The sequence below is a fragment of the Poeciliopsis prolifica genome, unplaced genomic scaffold (genome assembly GCF_027474105.1).
Source record: "Poeciliopsis prolifica strain line A6 unplaced genomic scaffold, Auburn_PproV2 SCAFFOLD058, whole genome shotgun sequence".
Taxonomy (NCBI): domain Eukaryota; kingdom Metazoa; phylum Chordata; class Actinopteri; order Cyprinodontiformes; family Poeciliidae; genus Poeciliopsis; species Poeciliopsis prolifica.
In genome coordinates, this window is record NW_026562433.1 from 2,621,070 (window position 1) to 2,637,504 (window position 16,435).

A 16,435-nucleotide genomic window follows, 5' to 3' on the forward strand; every position below is an offset into this window, starting at 1 on the left:
AAAAAAAAAAAGCTAAAAAAAGGGGGGGAAAGAAATATGGAGCCTGCTGCCATCAGTATGTTTTATTTTCCTCTGTAATTTAAAAATCTGAGAGCTCCAGACTACGCTCAGGGATATATGAAACAGATACACGAGATGTCACAGAGACTGGCTGGGTTTGGGCCTATTAGGTTGCAGTGATGTATGCTCCACTGTAGCGCTAGTGGGTTTTTTTTGTTTTTTTTCCTAAGAAGTTTTTTTATTTCCTTGGTATGTCAGTCCTCTAAAGGACTGGGGTTCACAAGCAAGAAAAAAAATAAATCCCAAATGGTTAAAAGTCTTTACTGGGGGAATGTGACAGTGTATGAAGCCCATACTAAAAAAGGCGGTACTTACTTTGATGTCCCTGTAAAGAAGCAGCTTCTCTGAACGAAGTACAACGTACTTGTCCTGGAACTTGTGACCCGAGAGCAATTTGGAGGATCCATCACTGAACTTCAGATAGTCGCTCTTTAGAAACTGTTGCGGATCTGTTGAAAAAAACAGTATTGGAAATGTGCTGCAGAACATGAGAAAACAGAGCATCTATAGATTTATTGTGCCTCGCAAACATAATACTAAACCTCGAATGTCTCCACATTCAAATGTATTTTATTGAGATTTTATGGTGTGCATAATTGAGAAATGGAAGTAAAGATACTGACTTTCTTTTTACCATTACTTATTCATAATGTTTAACCAAATTAACTTAGTTAGCATTGCTTTGAAGATATATGTACGTCATTTAGTTATAGTTTAGAAATATGATGCATATCAATACTAATTTCATTCTAGTTTAACATTTATGTCTGTGTTATAACCAGTCCTTTTCGGTCTGACCAACTATTCCACAAGTTAATATTTGCATAATGTAAAGCTACTTTTAACTAACGCAAATTAGCAACACGTTTCCACTGCTTATTTGTCACTTTTTGGCGCTTCATCATTTTGCTCTTTACTCACAGATGTCAGACTATTTTACGAACCCTTCGTTTCTTCTGGGGAAAACATTATGTAAACATGGGATCTTGTGACACTTTCTGGAGGACTATTTTGTAAAGTATTACTGATAGTAAACACAATCCCACAGTTTCTGGTCCCACAGTGAATAATGCCTGAATGTGTGTACACAGAGATTTTACTCGAAGGGCTTCATTGACAGCACACTTTACCTTTTCCTCCAGCCATTCTTTTGGCGCCTGCAAATTTCTTTATAACAAGAAAAGCAGAGCTCGGGCAGTCCAAGGTGCTCCACTCCAGCACCTGCTCAAGAATCTTTTCACTGTGGTGCAGAGGTCGCTCTGTTGAAAGAGAGCAACAAACCTTGCGATCAGTTATTGCGATAGAGAACGTAAAAGATACCCAAAAAGCAAAAACAAATCCATTCTGTCTTCTGACCTCACTCGAATTCGACATGTGAGGCGCCAATTCACACCCAAGACGAACACATGTAAACCAAACAACATTATGATCTTGTTGTTCCTCCCATTGTCATTAAAGAGCAGTTTAAATTATCTACATCATATCAGGAGCTGATTATAAAAACACACTCATGTGAAAAATAGACCTATTATCTCCTCCTAATTGGTGAACAGGGTGCATGCTGTCAGCCAAAAAAAAAAAAGCTGATAATTTGTGTACTACCTCCTCTGCTCTGATGGTTCCATTTCAACACCCCCGTGTTTTCCAGAACCAAAGGAGGTAAAGAGAGCCACAGTGGCATAACTTATTAATAACACAGAGCTTATCTCAGAGCTGGAATCTCTGCAGACCCGGGCCATGGAATTAGTTCCTCTTTTCCCAACAAATATTAGCTTCCCCCTTTTTCTGCCCATTGTTCTCATTAACCGTGTTTATCTGAAGTTACTCACCAAGATGACTAATTAATGTACTCCCTCTCCCCTCTTTGTGGTTTTACGAGCAAAACCTGTCAAGCTGCAGCCTTTCAAAATACCTTGACTGTTTATCCTTCCTGGTTTGGCGTGGGAAATATTCGGATCTGTCAGCAAATATATAAATATATATATATTTATATTTAGTATTCAACACGCCTTTGCTGTTAGAAGAGGACGGCATGTCCTCTGGAACTTTTTGAGAAGGAAAATAAACAGAAGAGAGAGGTGTAAACTCCAAGTGAACTGTTGAAACGTGCACGGGGGACGTGTGAGCTAAGCAGCTTTGTGACGAATCTGACTCTCCTCTTTGCGTGGTTCTCTTCTATGATCAAATGGTGAAGTGTGAAGCTCAAGGAGCTGTCGTCGCCTATTAATGTGAGACGAGGCGGGTCAGCTCTCTAGGTCGATCATGCAAGAAAGATGAAGGTAATCTATGACATACGATGGCACCGATGATTAATTAATGTGCATATCATCAGACCAATGATGCTCGGATAATTTCTCAGCGTGCCGCCGCGTTCACGCAGACACTGGTTCATTAAAATTATAGCATAATCTCCTAATCGCAAGGCCAACGAATGAGGATCTGTTTTTTCCATGAGTCACACAACAAAATGCCAACCACAAATAGTAATGTGACACTAATTGGACACAAAGCGGACCACAGGAGAAAGTTTAAAGCTTAGGCGTTTGTTGTTCAGGGATTCAATGGTTCCCTGAACAACAAACGCAAATTATACATCCCAAATTGTGGGATATATAATCAATTATTCTTCCAACATAGTCAGGTAATGATGTGGTGCATTTAGGAATGCACACGTGCTGGGCTCATGTCATATACATGTTTTCTGTCAGGAGTCAGTGATATTACAGAATCAAGTTTAGCATTACATATTTCTCTGCTGGCTGTCTTGAAATATGTAACCTGAAAAAAAAAAAAAAATAAATAAATCAAAGGCCTGTTAAAAAGCGACCTACTTAGAACCAGTTATTTAAAAGAAATTAGTCATGTTGAGAATGGAGCGAGAAATAAAACCTAGGAAGACAGCTCTAATTCCAAACAGTATACGATATATTTGTGAAACTGTAGTTATTTCACTTGAAGATCAATATGAAAACATATATATATATATATGTTTATATAACTACAGTTTCCAACCTACCCCACTATATCACATATTTAATCTTAGGTGATTTTATACTTTGTGCACATTAACTAACATTTTGCTACCCAGTTGCTTGCTTGCTTAATAGTTAAATGAAATTAACTTAATGCATGTGTGCTGTAAATCTTGCCCTTGAGTTACAATGCATGTTCACAATGTGAAGTCCTCAGCATCAGTTTATTAAAGTACCTAACAGTGTTAGAGCAGAGTCACTCTAACACCGTTTAAATTACAAAATTTGCAACATTTACCAAAATGTTGTAATTTCTTTTTAAACATTATTCCAAAGGAGCTTGGTCTCATAAAAGCACCATTGGATAAAATCCTACTGTCCCTGACAACATATCTCAAAAGTTTCATGCAAATCACAGCAGGACCTGACAAAATTAATCATGAAAGCAATTTTAGTAATTATATTTTAGCTGCAAAAACCAAAGAGGGCTTTTGAAAAACAGATGTGAATGAAAAGCACATTATAAGACTAGATTGGGAACATTTTGTTTCATGTAATGACTTGCAAAGACAAGACTGACATTGATAAGAACAATAAGAAATTGTTCTCAATATTGAATCCTAACCGTTTAAGGTGAATTAATTACAACCTTAACTGTGGACAATGTTTTAGATGCTGGTTTTGGATTCTTTTAAAATCTTATGGAAGAATCAGTGTCGCACTTTTGGAGAACTGGTCAGCCAATCACAGGTTCAGATCTGCCCCATGTTTTCTCCATAAGTGGAAAAACATGGAGCTCTTTCCAGAATGATAAACGTCATTGACTACGTTTCACCTCTTGATGTATTTACTTTTCTTAAAATGAGAATAGGGTATTGTTTTTTGACATAACCTACTTTATGTCGTCAGACAGTTTCCATTTAAGCAATTTCATTATCTAAAAGGTCACATAATGAGGCTCGGCTGAGAATGAAGTTAGAAATAAAACCTAGAAAGACAGCTCTAATTCCAAACAGTATCATATTTTTACACCGTTAAAATACAATATATTTGTGAAACTGTAGTTATTTCACTTGAAGATATATAAACTGGTATGTTCTTCACTTGAAGATCAATATGAAAACATATTTATATGTTTTCATATTGAAAACTGAAACTGGTAGGTTTGAAACTTAACTGAACTTTCCAAAACTGTGGATTAACACCATTTCCAAACTAAGGCCAGGTTCATTTCAAAAGCATTTATATGTTAAAGAAAATACGTAAATCATATCCAAATCATAATTTGAAAATCATTTTGGTACTTGGTTTAGGCTATCAAAAACTGAAGAAATCTGTAAATGGAGAAATACTTTTTCACACTACTGCAACTTATGCCTAGCTTAGATATTAGATATCAAATTAGACCCCACTGTCTTGGGAAGTGCCTTAAGAGAAAATTTGTTTTGTCTTTGTTCTAAATAAAATAAAAAAAAAAATATATTATATATATATATATATATATATATATATATATATATATATTATATATATATATATATATATATAATGCCAAAGTAGCTTTTTCCTGATTTCTTGCTTTTCTAAGCACATAATTTAATTTGACATGCCGTATCATGCACCCTTACTATGATGTAACCTGAATTGCACTATTAGTGATATTAATGAGCAAAAAATAAAATCTTGCATACCTAGTTCTCCATTTTCTATAACTTCAAAGGTGGTCCACAAGTCATCTGCCTTAAAGGTGTCGTTTCTCATACTCAGTGCAGCAGCTGCGAGCTCGCAGGACCGCATACTTGGAGAGAGCTACCACAAAACAAAATGGAAAACGAAGGAAAAAATTGGCACAAGGAGAAAATATTATTAAAAAAAACATAGATTCATGCAAAGTAATTCATTTTACATGACAGAGTGAGCCAAAGGTATGCCTGTCTCAACAAGAAAACTGCCACCAAACTTTTCTCTGCAGCTTTTATCTGAACATAAACCCCCTTAAGGATTGCAGCAAACATTAAATCGGGAGTCTGTGACCTTCAACTGCTGGCACCCCACGGAAAACGCAATTACTTGCACAATTTAAGCAGATTTCTTTGATTAGTTTGTTTTTGATTCATTTCAGTGGCAGTAATCCCACCAGGTTAAACCACAGATGTCTCAGCCTTGTTCCATCAACCTCTATTTATTGTTCAACCCACTCTTTCACCCTCAACAACCTCCATCCGCTCTTGCGCTCTCTTGCTCCCCCCTCCCCACTTTACATCAGGGCTTCCATGAAGCAGGGGCCCGTGCATAAGCTCACCTTTATTAAACAGCATTGCTCCGGCTCACGCTTTTCCAGATACACCTCAAAGATCAAATCCCCTGCTGGGCAAAACTGGAGAGAAAGGATGAGGGAGGGGGAAAGAGAAATATGCATCAGTCAAGTGACTTTTTTTTTTGTTTGTTTACAGAAATTCAGCTCCAACGCGGTAAAGCGAAAAACTAGAGAAGAGTGAGAGAAATTATTAAAAGTAATTGTAGGAGCCAGAGCGATTCTCTTCAAAGCAGGATGCAAAATAAAATGGAGTGTGAATAAAAAGCCAAACTGACTAAAGAGAGACGAAACAAGAAGGGGCACAGGTCAAAAGCTCCAATCCAAATACAAATATTTGCTCAAGTGTCACATTGAAGCCGACTGAGTTTGAGGAGATTTAGAGGGCACACCTGAAGACACATGTAATCGTTCCCCTGTTTTTGTTACGACAGAAAAAGGTTAAGTGCCAGAAAATAGCCCTGTGGCCCAGAAAAACCTTTGGGTCTAAACAAAACCTAGAGAGTGAAATAAATAACAGAGAAGGTGTTTAAAAATGTGTAGGTTTATGAAAATAAATGGAAGACAAAAAATTGGGATGTTCACTGTTGAAGAACCCTAACCCTAACCTTAAGGTTAGGGTTAGGGTAGGGCAGGGTTAGGGTTGGTAGCTTTAGCTACTACAGCCAGATCCAGCTCAGCGGGAAAATAAGAGAATTCAGACGTGAATGGCAGAAGAACCGTGTTTTGTAAAGGAGTGGGGGAAAGAATCTGGATGTTTACTTCATGTTAAAGTGGTAGTGAGAATAATCCTACATTTCACCATGTAGTCGTGTCATCACTGCTACATCAATGCTAGTTAATGAAGCTTAGAGAAAAGGAGGCAAATGAAACTGATATACAGTATCTCAGTCAGAGCAGAGAACACACAGAATGTGTTCAATAGACAATCCCACCATTTCTCACTTTGTTGACTCATTGTCATCTAACATCGTTTTGCTTCTCTTACCACAGCAAAATATATTCAACCATATAACAGTCTGTCAATATTGTGGTTTAAGGCGTTCGAATGGTTTTGCATGACCCTATCAAAACTATCTTGGCCACTATCATCTCCCTTTTTTTTTTTTTTTTTTAATTATAATCAGGATTTTAACTAATGAGAATTTTACCAAATTTTAATCAATGAAAAGTGGGTGGAAGAAGCTCTCATATATTCTGATTACAATTTAATCTTTTTCAATAATTTGAAATCCTAATTGGTGCTCTCTGCTGTTTTGCAAGAAATCGAACAAATCTGTCATGTATCTTACAAGTTTTCAATTCAGAGACCATTATATGTTTTCAAGGAACCTGATCAATTTGGGTGTGCTTTAAATTTACAATGATTATTTGCAGACTAAATGTTAAAATCAATCATCCGAATGCACGAGACAACAGTCAATACACGTTGAGGGCAACTGAAGGATTTTTTTTCATTTTTGAAAGAAAACAAAAAAATCAACTCAGATGAAAATTACATTTCTCATACTTACTTACATTTCTTCATGAAAAATGAAGAAAAAAATTGGCACGATTTAGAAGGTTTTATGATACAAATCAAATGCAACTGATGTGGACTTAATTTCTCCAGCTTGAGACAGCCATTGTTAAACAGTAACATGTAATTCATTTGCATAAATGCTGACACGCCTTCTTAAAGTGTTGACTTAAAATTCCCTCAAATAAGATACATATTTTTAATAACGTTGTATTTTAGACAACAATGCTGTGTTTCAAAGGCTCTGAGGACTTTGGAAATCTCTCTGTCTCCAGAAAAATGGAGAACTAAGTGAGCATGAAGAGGTTCCTTTTTCCTTAGCTACCTTGAAATTGCAGCTACATTCCCTTTGTCATTTCAATGGGCAGGTGAACCGAGGTCCATTAATGGCTTGAGCTGTCTCATAATAAGAGGGATAGGGCCCCTCCTGACTCCTGTGGCCCAAAAATGACTCGGAAATTACAGTCATTTAAACCAATGGAGCAAAAAGCTGTAATTGTGAAAATGTCACATGCGGATATGGAGCCACGTTGTTACGCTCCGTTCTCTTTTCCCCTCCTTCTATTCACTTTTTGTGTGAAGGCTGCAAGATCTCTTTGAGACTGCAGAATCAGTGGCGATGCGAGTGAAGAAAATTAGACAGAATCAAGGCATTTTTGTACTTAATTAAAGCCAAGCCCGTGCTGGTTGTGAATGCAGGGTATCGATTTTGGAGCCAGAACAAGCTTAAAAGGCATAACACTGCCTTGCTCCTCATTATATCGCTGATTCACTTACTCCTCACTGTACACCGAGCTGTTCTGTCCTCTAAAGGATGCTCGCCATTCCCTTCCATTAATCAGAACCTTCAGGACCTTGCCTGCAGAATACAGAGCTGTGAAAATGTGTTTGCTTCCTTTCAGATTTCTGCTGTTTTTGCTTTACTTTTGTCACTTTTAATTGTGCCATCACATCACATTAATTGTTAAATTAGACCAAGACCATCTGATGAACACAAAAAGAACATTTTAAGTGATGACGAAAACCTTCAAACCCTTCCCAACTTGGCCCACTGTAAAAAGAAACTGTCCCCTTTGTTAAAACATAGGTTTTTTTAGAGTTATTAGAGTAAAGGGTGCTGTGGTGTCGATGAGGCAAAGCATGACCCACATATTGAGGCCATAATCCTCGTGGCAGTGGTCGCAGGTCCGATTCCCGACCAGGCAACATTTGCCGCATGTCTTCTCCCTCTCTCATTACCCTCTTTCCTGTCAAAAAACTTTCAATTAAAGGCCACTAGAGCCAACAAAACCTTAAAAAAAAGTTATTGGAGTATGTGCACCTTACCATCTACAAAGTCAGATAACATGAAACAGCGGTGAACTTCATCATGGTTGGCTGGCCTCACAAAATCACTCCAAAAGTAAATAAATAACTGGCTCATGCAGGAGCTCACTGAAGAACAACTGAAGATTTTTTGCCAACGATTGAAAGAATATTTGGTAAAATATTCTTAGGACTGGTGGGATTCAACTGGAGCCTTTGGAAGCCAGGTGTTTCATTAAATTTGAAATAAAATTTGAAATAAAACTAATTTTGAGTCAAACATGGCAGTGTTACCATTGTGTTCTGGGTCTGATTTGTTGCTTCTGGACTGATGAAGCCATAAATTTTGCTCTGTATCCCAAAAATACAGGAGGAGGTTTCCTAGCCATCAGTTTATAAATTTGATCTTAACCACACTTGGGTAGTGCAGCAGGACAACAAACCAATTCACACCGACGGATTCATCTCTGGCAAACATGAAAAGAAAATCTAGTGGCCAAGTCAAAGTTTGGTGCTGCTAAAAGCCCTTCATTTCACACAACCATGATAAATAAATGGTACCAGGGGAAATACTTATTCAAAAATATACTGCTGTATTAGCTAACTTTTTTTCCACCAAAAAATTTAATCTACATTTTAAAGCTATTCCTTGGATTTATTTGAATGAACTTCATAACCAAAATTTGTTTGGGCAATTTTAGACCAACAAGCAAGCAATTTGCAACATGGAAAGCAACCTTTCGGTCCAAAAAGGTTAAAGATTTCCAGACGTACTCCACAGACGGTCTTCCTAATTGGTGGTTCAGATTCAATATTTAGACAACTGCCAGTTGTCTAAATATTGCTACAATAACACTGAATGGAAGATTAGCATGTCATGTCAGCACTTAGCTGAAACTCCAGCTGTCTTTAAGTACAGCCTAACTGAGCAACTCAAAACAGCTGCAGAGGTAACTAAGCACAGAATAAAAGTGACTTAATGTGTCATTTGGATTTTGCTTGTGCTTCTTTTTTTCTAAAGAGAATTTGATTGTGACTTTTTGCAACATTTTTGTTGAGAAAATGAAGAACTGAAAATCACTTTTCACTTGCTAAGTTGGATCTGAAGTAAAAATACAAAGCAGTGTTAGCATCTGGATGCACCACATTGTATGAGAGAGGGAAAAGGATGTTGCCCACAATAAGAAATCTGAAGGAGGGACGCTTAAATAAATTAGGTAGGAGTAAGCCAATTATCCAGATTTGTACTTCGGCAGACGTGGTTTTTATATTTCCCAAGATTTTTTTTGTAATGCACAGTTTAGTAGGAATAATTCCCGGTACTAATATGAATTTGGCTTAATAGTATATTGCAGAAGTGGTTAAATATTTAAAAACCAGTGGTCTCCAAACTAAAGGACGTGCCTGGAACAAGTGGGTAGAAATAATTTAAAAAATATATTCCCAGTGGCATCATCTTGCACTTAAAAACTGCTGCAGTTCAGCAATCCAGTCAGCATTGAAGATTTATAAAATCAGGTAAACAATGAAGAGATGAAGTAGAAATAACACACAATTTTATGAGTTTAAAGTAAGTTTCTTGTGGCAGAATTAAAAAAAAATAATAATTATAGGATCTAGTGGCCTGGAAAGTAAGTAGGAATGAGAGAGATTCCCAACACCGGGAATCAAATCCAGAACTACAACGAGCTCTACCAACTGAGCCACTCAGCGCCCCCTTGCTGCAGGTATTTGAATTAATTGAAATTACCCCTAAGCCTGAAGGACAACAAATACAGCAATCTAAAGAAGATAAAACATATATAATGATCTGCAATCCATGACTTTATGTGACAAAATTAGAATTGGAAACTCACTGTTTTTGACTCATTGATAGCCATAAGTGCAGCTTTACATTATTATAATAAATATGTTTATCAAAATATAAGACAACAACAATTAAGGGCTGCATGGTGGCACAGTTGGTAGCACTGCTGTATGTTCTCCCTGTGCATGTGTGGGTTCTCTCTGGGTACTCCGACTTCCTCCCACAGTAAGGTTAATTGGTCTCTGTAAATTCTCCCTCGGTGTGAATGTTTGTGTCCATAGTTGTTTGTCCTGTCTGCCTCTGTGTTGCCCTGCAACAGACTGGCGACCTGCCCAGGGTGACCCAGGGTGACCCTCTCGCCCGGAATGTTAGCTGGAGACTAACACCGGCACCCCCATTAGGGACAAGGGTGTTAGGAAATGGATGGATGGAAGAAAACACAGATTTATGTGATTGTTAAAGCTACATCAGAAATTAAAATGATTTTACATTTGCTGAAATATTGAGGCAGAAGAACATGCTTTAGCTTCAGAAGACAAAATGCCACAAATTTGAAATCTGGGGGCCTCAAATAAAACCTCAACCTTGATAATGGCTCCAATGAAAGATAAATTAAAAAGCTAAAACTGAAACATAATCTTTTTTTGTTTTCTGTCCAAAAAAGAAAAACCTCACAGCCGAGTAAATCAGTGATTAAAAAAGCCAAGTGAAGTTCCTTTTTATGTGACAGCTTATATAGGCTTCAGACACACTATAAATAAATAGGAAGCACTGCGGGTCCAACCTTTATAAACCTGTGGGTGGCAAATTACATTTTCATAAACTTTTATCGCATTTTCAGACGAGAGTGGCGAGGAGTTGCTCTATAGCAAAATGAAAGCATGCAAAGAAAAAAAAAAGCATTTCAGTCTGTGGCTTTGGTCCCAACTAATATTTAATGTAAAAATTATATACTTCTCTAGACACAAACAAGTTCTACTTTGCTTTCAATGTACATTTAAAATCTAAATATACTTATGTAATTTATGAGAAGTAAAGTTGTTTTTATTATTATTATTAATATAGATATGAATATAGAAAAAGTTTTTAAAAAAGAAGAAAGCAAGGTTGAATTTGTGCAAATATGCATAGCATCAGTTTGGGCTCTATTCACAAGAAGTCATGCAAGGAAGGAAGGACCAACAGAAGGAGGGAAGGTAAGAAGGAAGCATTAATGTGTCAGGAGAACCAGTAGGAAGTATACAAGGAGTGAAGGATACATGCAAGGGAAGTAGGAAAGGAGATAAAAGGTGGAAGAAAAGAAACAATGGAAAAAAGAACCAAAGGAAAAGAAAATATACAAGTAAGGAAGCAAAGGTGGGAAGGAAGAAAGGAATGGTGACTCGAGGGAGATTCTGTCCTCATACTAGGAAGGAAGAACACAAGGAAGGATACAAAAGAAGAATGTGGTAGGAAAAACAAAGGGGGGGGGAAAGGCAGACATGGGTATATCTTGTCTTGTTTCATGTTTTTCCACACCTGGGAAATAGTGGTCCCTAAAACCAGAACTTTTCTGAATGTGTGGGAGCCCAGTTTTTAACTTAACCCACACATGCTCCTCAACACCAAGGAAGAAACAAAGCCAGCAAGTAATTAAAACTCACAAAGTAAAAGGAAAACTCGGATGATTAATGTAGCATTAAATTAATCCGAGCTTCATTTTAGAATACCAATTCATCCCTAAAATACGGGCACCAACCTGAACTAACTTAATGTAGGTGAGACAACTTGTACATTTCCAGAAATATCAATCGTTTCAAAGAGGAAGCATACATAAAGCTTTTTTTAACCCCCCAAAAAATAACTTTCTAATGTTGGAGCCTTTTTACTTTAAATAATGACCTAAACATCCTCTCTAGTTTGTGTTGTTTTTGCCTGCAGAAGCTTTCATCAAAGTAGCCCTCAGGCCCAATGTGCTCTACAGAACGGACACGTTGGAGGGAAGATCGTGGGGGCAGAAAGCCTTCATAAACAACTCCTTTCTGATTTCGGCAACGGGGGCACCACGGGATTTAATTTTCCACCAACTTATCTAAACCAAGAGGTTTTTGTTTCCCCCGTCATTCAGGCATAAAGCACCTGCTGTAAAGGTCAACGAGAACAAAATCCCAGCTTCTGCTCCCTCTGCCTCCCCTGCTCATTTCGGCTAGAAAAAAAAAAAAACAAACACACACACACACACACGCAACAGAAAAACCAAGCCTGCGTTTGAGTCCCATGATGCATGCAGGCAAATCGATGTGCACGCACACACACACACAGACGTGGCTCTTGCAAACACAGAACACGCGGTTCTATGTGGATTGTGTGGGTCGACTTACTGCTGTGTCCTTCTTTTCATTCCAGCGTGTGATGAAGCTATTCTCTGTCTCCATCTGTTGCACCTGGTCTTCATTGACCTGTTTGAGGCAAAACAGAAAACACATCAGCACTCACAATCGGACACAAAACAGCTCCCATTGAAGACAGCTGTACTTGCTTGATGGGAATTTGGATTTTATGTGATAAATCAACAAACTAGTGTACGATTGTGAAGTGGGAAGAGCATGAGACGTGTTTCGCGAGTCGTTTACAGTGAGCTCCAGACTTTGACTGAATTTGTCACCAGCCCCCCTTTTAACTTTGACACCCCTAAATTAAATTCAGAAAGTCTTGTAGCCTTCAGAAGTTACCAAGTTATTAGAGTCCAGGAGTTTGTAAATTAAATCTCATAAAATGCAATTTTTCCTTGACGGACTAAGAGTCTTGTTGGAGATATTTAGCAGACAAACAGCATCTTAAAGAACACACACAGCAGATAAATAAAGGAATAAAGTTGTTGAGTAGTTTAAAAGGTATGTTATCAAACTAAAAGATCCATAGTAACTCTGGAGGAGCTGCAAAGATCCACAGGTCAGGTGGAAGAATATTTTGACAAAAGAACTTACAAAAACTGTCCTTTTTGCCGCATATAAAGTGTGGTGAAACACTGACCCGGACACACACACACGCATTGTGAAACATGGTAATGGCAGAATCATGCAACGGGGTGATTTTCATGAGCAGGACGGCTGGTCAGAGTTGAAAAGAAAATGGGAATCTAACTGCAGGGAAATTCACTTCTGCAAAGTACTAGTAGCAGGTGGGCTGAGTGCAGTTGTGTGCCACACTTTTCAGATTTCTTTGTAAAGAAAATGTATAATAAAAAAATATATATATAATTTTTCCTCATCACAATTATGCACTACAAAGCCTTGGTGAATCACATAGCCAAATAAAACATTGCAAAACGACAAAATGTAAAAAAATTCAGGGAGCATAAGGACTTTTGCCAGTCACAGTAACAAGAAAACAGAGGAGCAGGTCCAACCCAAAGGAAGGTTTAAAATTCTAGTAGCAGAAGCAGGTCATTCAGGAAAACCTCTGAAAAACGAATTTCTGAAGTAAAAGTTGGCTGGAAATGTTTGATACCGCTCAGCTCCGACTGAATAGTCTGCTTTCATGAAGATCTGTTGGGGGAAATTACATTTCTTTTTCCAAGTTTTTCTTTTTTTTTCTTAAACTTCATTATCATTTTCAAAGAACAATTCGATTTGTTAGAGTCATAGAAATGGTGGAGAAGATGGGGGGAGGGGCATAGATAGGGTGGGGGAATGGAGGACTCTCAAACTCGTCGTGTGTGTTTGGGCCTGATAATAAGAGTCTGCCGACGACATCCGGCACAAACCCGAGGCTTAATTACTGAGACGTCTCCTCTCTTTTTATGTCACATTGAGTGCATTCACTCTGAGCTTAATGGCTATTTGTCATGTGAACGACGGCGTCTCGAACCGATTTGGAGCGAATGCTTCTCCTGTAACATCTAAACAAGAGAAAGATTGGGAAGCCCCGCATGGGAATTAGCAGCTGCTCGGTGCCGCTTATCCCGTAAGCCATGATAGCTCCGCAAGGGTAACCGTGATCCTGTGCCCCCTCTCTCACTCATCTGCACACCAGCAGCAACAGTTCTGCTCCCCAGATGGTTCGAGTGTAAATGAAGTCATAACTGCAGCTTGGTTTAGATTTGCAATATGGTCTTATTTAGATATTTGATTTATCTCTGTTTCAGGACAAACTCTGGTCCGATATATCCAGCTGAGTGTGCTTCATGCTTTGTAAAGTTTCTATTTGTTTTTATTTAAAAACAGAACTGCAACTTACATTACCACAGATGCTAAATTGCTGCATACCATTTCCCTGATTACTCACGCTGGAGCTGCATTAGGATCATCTGTATTTGTAATTTGAAAATATTTAAATTTAGCTGCAGGCATGCATTTAAACATGAGTGCCGAATTATGTTATTAAGAAGTAAATAAAGTTTAAATCATGATTTTATTTATGAGGGGAAAAAAGTTATCAAAATAATTGTGGTCCCATGTGAACTGAGATAAGTTTGAGTTGAACTGACAGACCTGCAGAGTCAAGAAATCCCTCAAATTGAACCTGCAATTCACATGTCTATCGGAATAGACAAAAAGTAAAATTATCGACATATATCCATCTTGGTAAGGTTACAAAGTCATTTGTAAGGTTTTGGGATCCAGAAAGCTACAATGAGAGTGGTGAGCTATGGAAGTTATTCCAAGAGCTCATCAACAATTCAAACAAGAAGTCAAAAAATAACCTAAAATGGCATGTAAAGCAATGTACGCCTCACTTGCCTCAGTGAAATCTCTTCAAAATCTCTCAGACCTTGTGAAATGTTGCAAATGACCAAGAGTTGTCCTGTTGCCAAAAGGAACTGACAAGGAAATTGATTTGTGACCGAGCTGTTATCACTCTTTTTGTTGAAATGAGGTATTTGTTAAATAAATAGCTTCAAACATATTGAACATGTAGAGCCTTGATTTTATTATGTGAATTTCAGTCCAGTTGACTTGTTTCTTTTTCTCTTCCCTGATTTTCTTGTTTATGATAGTTGTTTTTATTTTTGGAGATGCAGTGTATGGAGAATAAACTTGGCACACACAGGACACAATGCAAAATAGCAGCTAAGACAGTAGAGTTTTTTTAAACAACTTATGCAACGTGTTTATACAACGAAAAGACGGATGTTGCCTAACTTCGCAGGTGGAAAACCCATATCAAGCGAAAGAGTAAAACTTGGCTTTCTTGAAGCTTTGGTGAAGTCTTTTCATGTCCACCAATTGTTTAAAATTACACACACAAAAAAGATTAATTAAAACTCCAGAGCGTTTTTGTCTTACACTAAAAAGGGTAACGTAGTTGCTGATTAGGTCACGAATCACGCTCATTTCCTGCGGAGTCTGTCCTTGTGTCTGGAACAGGCAGGAGGAGAAGACGGCGGCCAGTTTTTCACTCTGCATTCCGTTGAGGTGGGAGCACTGCTGAATCCTGTGCAAAAAAACAAGAAAAGAAAAAAAAAAAAGAACCCAAAACCCAGAAGGTAAGCAAACGACCACAGAGAGCTCAGCACCAGCAGCTTACATCTTTTCAGCGCACTCGGAATCGAATGAAATGCAAGGCTCTGGGCCAAACTCAGCACCGGGCCAATTAGGCATTCTTGAATCGGTACATATAATTAACAGCTGAGTGACAACAAACCGGTGCAGGTATCTGAGGGAGAGGTGTGTGATGTGAGCATCAGACACGATGACAGCAGAATGCTCACGTCTTAATCCAATTAGAGGTGGAAGAACCTAGCAGCTTTGTGCTGTGATGCTACAGCAGGACAAAAGCCAGAGAGGAAAGCTGGCTCTCTTAAATTTTGCATCCAGTGTTTAGATGCACAGTTCATTTAACACTAACTGCTATTGTTTTATTTTACAACCAACCTGCTGGTTAGCATAATCAGTGAGCTGAATAATAAAGCAAAATGTTTTGGATATTCAGGTGATGAGCTGCATAAAAATGGAAATATCAGAAATTCATGGCGTAAGCGGAGAAGAATTACATCTTTAGCTAAAAAAAAAAAAAAAAATTCACACTGAGCTATAAACAGAGCCACTCGTACTGAGGAGTTCTGCAATTTGTTTGCTAATTGCCTGCGTTTTCAATAATGTGCCGCACAATCTGTTTGAGACGGAAAATGTGGGCTAACGGTACAAACAATAAGGAATTTATTCAGCGTTTTCAACCCAAGGACACAGTTTCTTCAGTGATGAGCAGCCTTTTCTAATTAAGCTTGCATTTTGAAGAACCTGCCAGCATTCCCACTGTACAGTATTTATGACAATGTCTTGGAAACGAAGCAAGACTTGTGAACGGGGAAAATATAACAAAATGTTATATTATACAAAGTAGAGCAGTTTTTTGTGTGTGTGTGTGTGGAGGGGGGCATCTTCAGAGAATCTTAAGAAAATCCCAGACCACTTTTTCTCCGGACAAATTAAAGGGTGTTTCTTTCTTTTGTTTGGTATTTTGTATTTTTTTGAAGG

At 38.0% G+C, this 16,435-nt stretch overlaps 1 protein-coding gene across 4 annotated transcripts in view; it reads right to left on the minus strand.

Annotated features, from left to right (window-relative positions):
• Nucleotides 1-16,435, minus strand: part of arap2 (ArfGAP with RhoGAP domain, ankyrin repeat and PH domain 2) — a 130,900-nt gene that overhangs the window by 13,725 nt on the left and 100,740 nt on the right. For all 4 annotated transcript variants that reach the window (XM_055060298.1, XM_055060299.1, XM_055060296.1 and 1 more), the window contains 6 exons: nt 15,245-15,392; nt 12,338-12,415; nt 5,335-5,409; nt 4,724-4,841; nt 1,191-1,319; nt 376-509 (listed from right to left, as the gene is read on the minus strand). In XM_055060298.1, the coding sequence (XP_054916273.1) occupies nt 376-509; nt 1,191-1,319; nt 4,724-4,841; nt 5,335-5,409; nt 12,338-12,415; nt 15,245-15,392 (682 nt within the window). The remainder of the gene's footprint in view (nt 1-375; nt 510-1,190; nt 1,320-4,723; nt 4,842-5,334; nt 5,410-12,337; nt 12,416-15,244; nt 15,393-16,435) is intronic.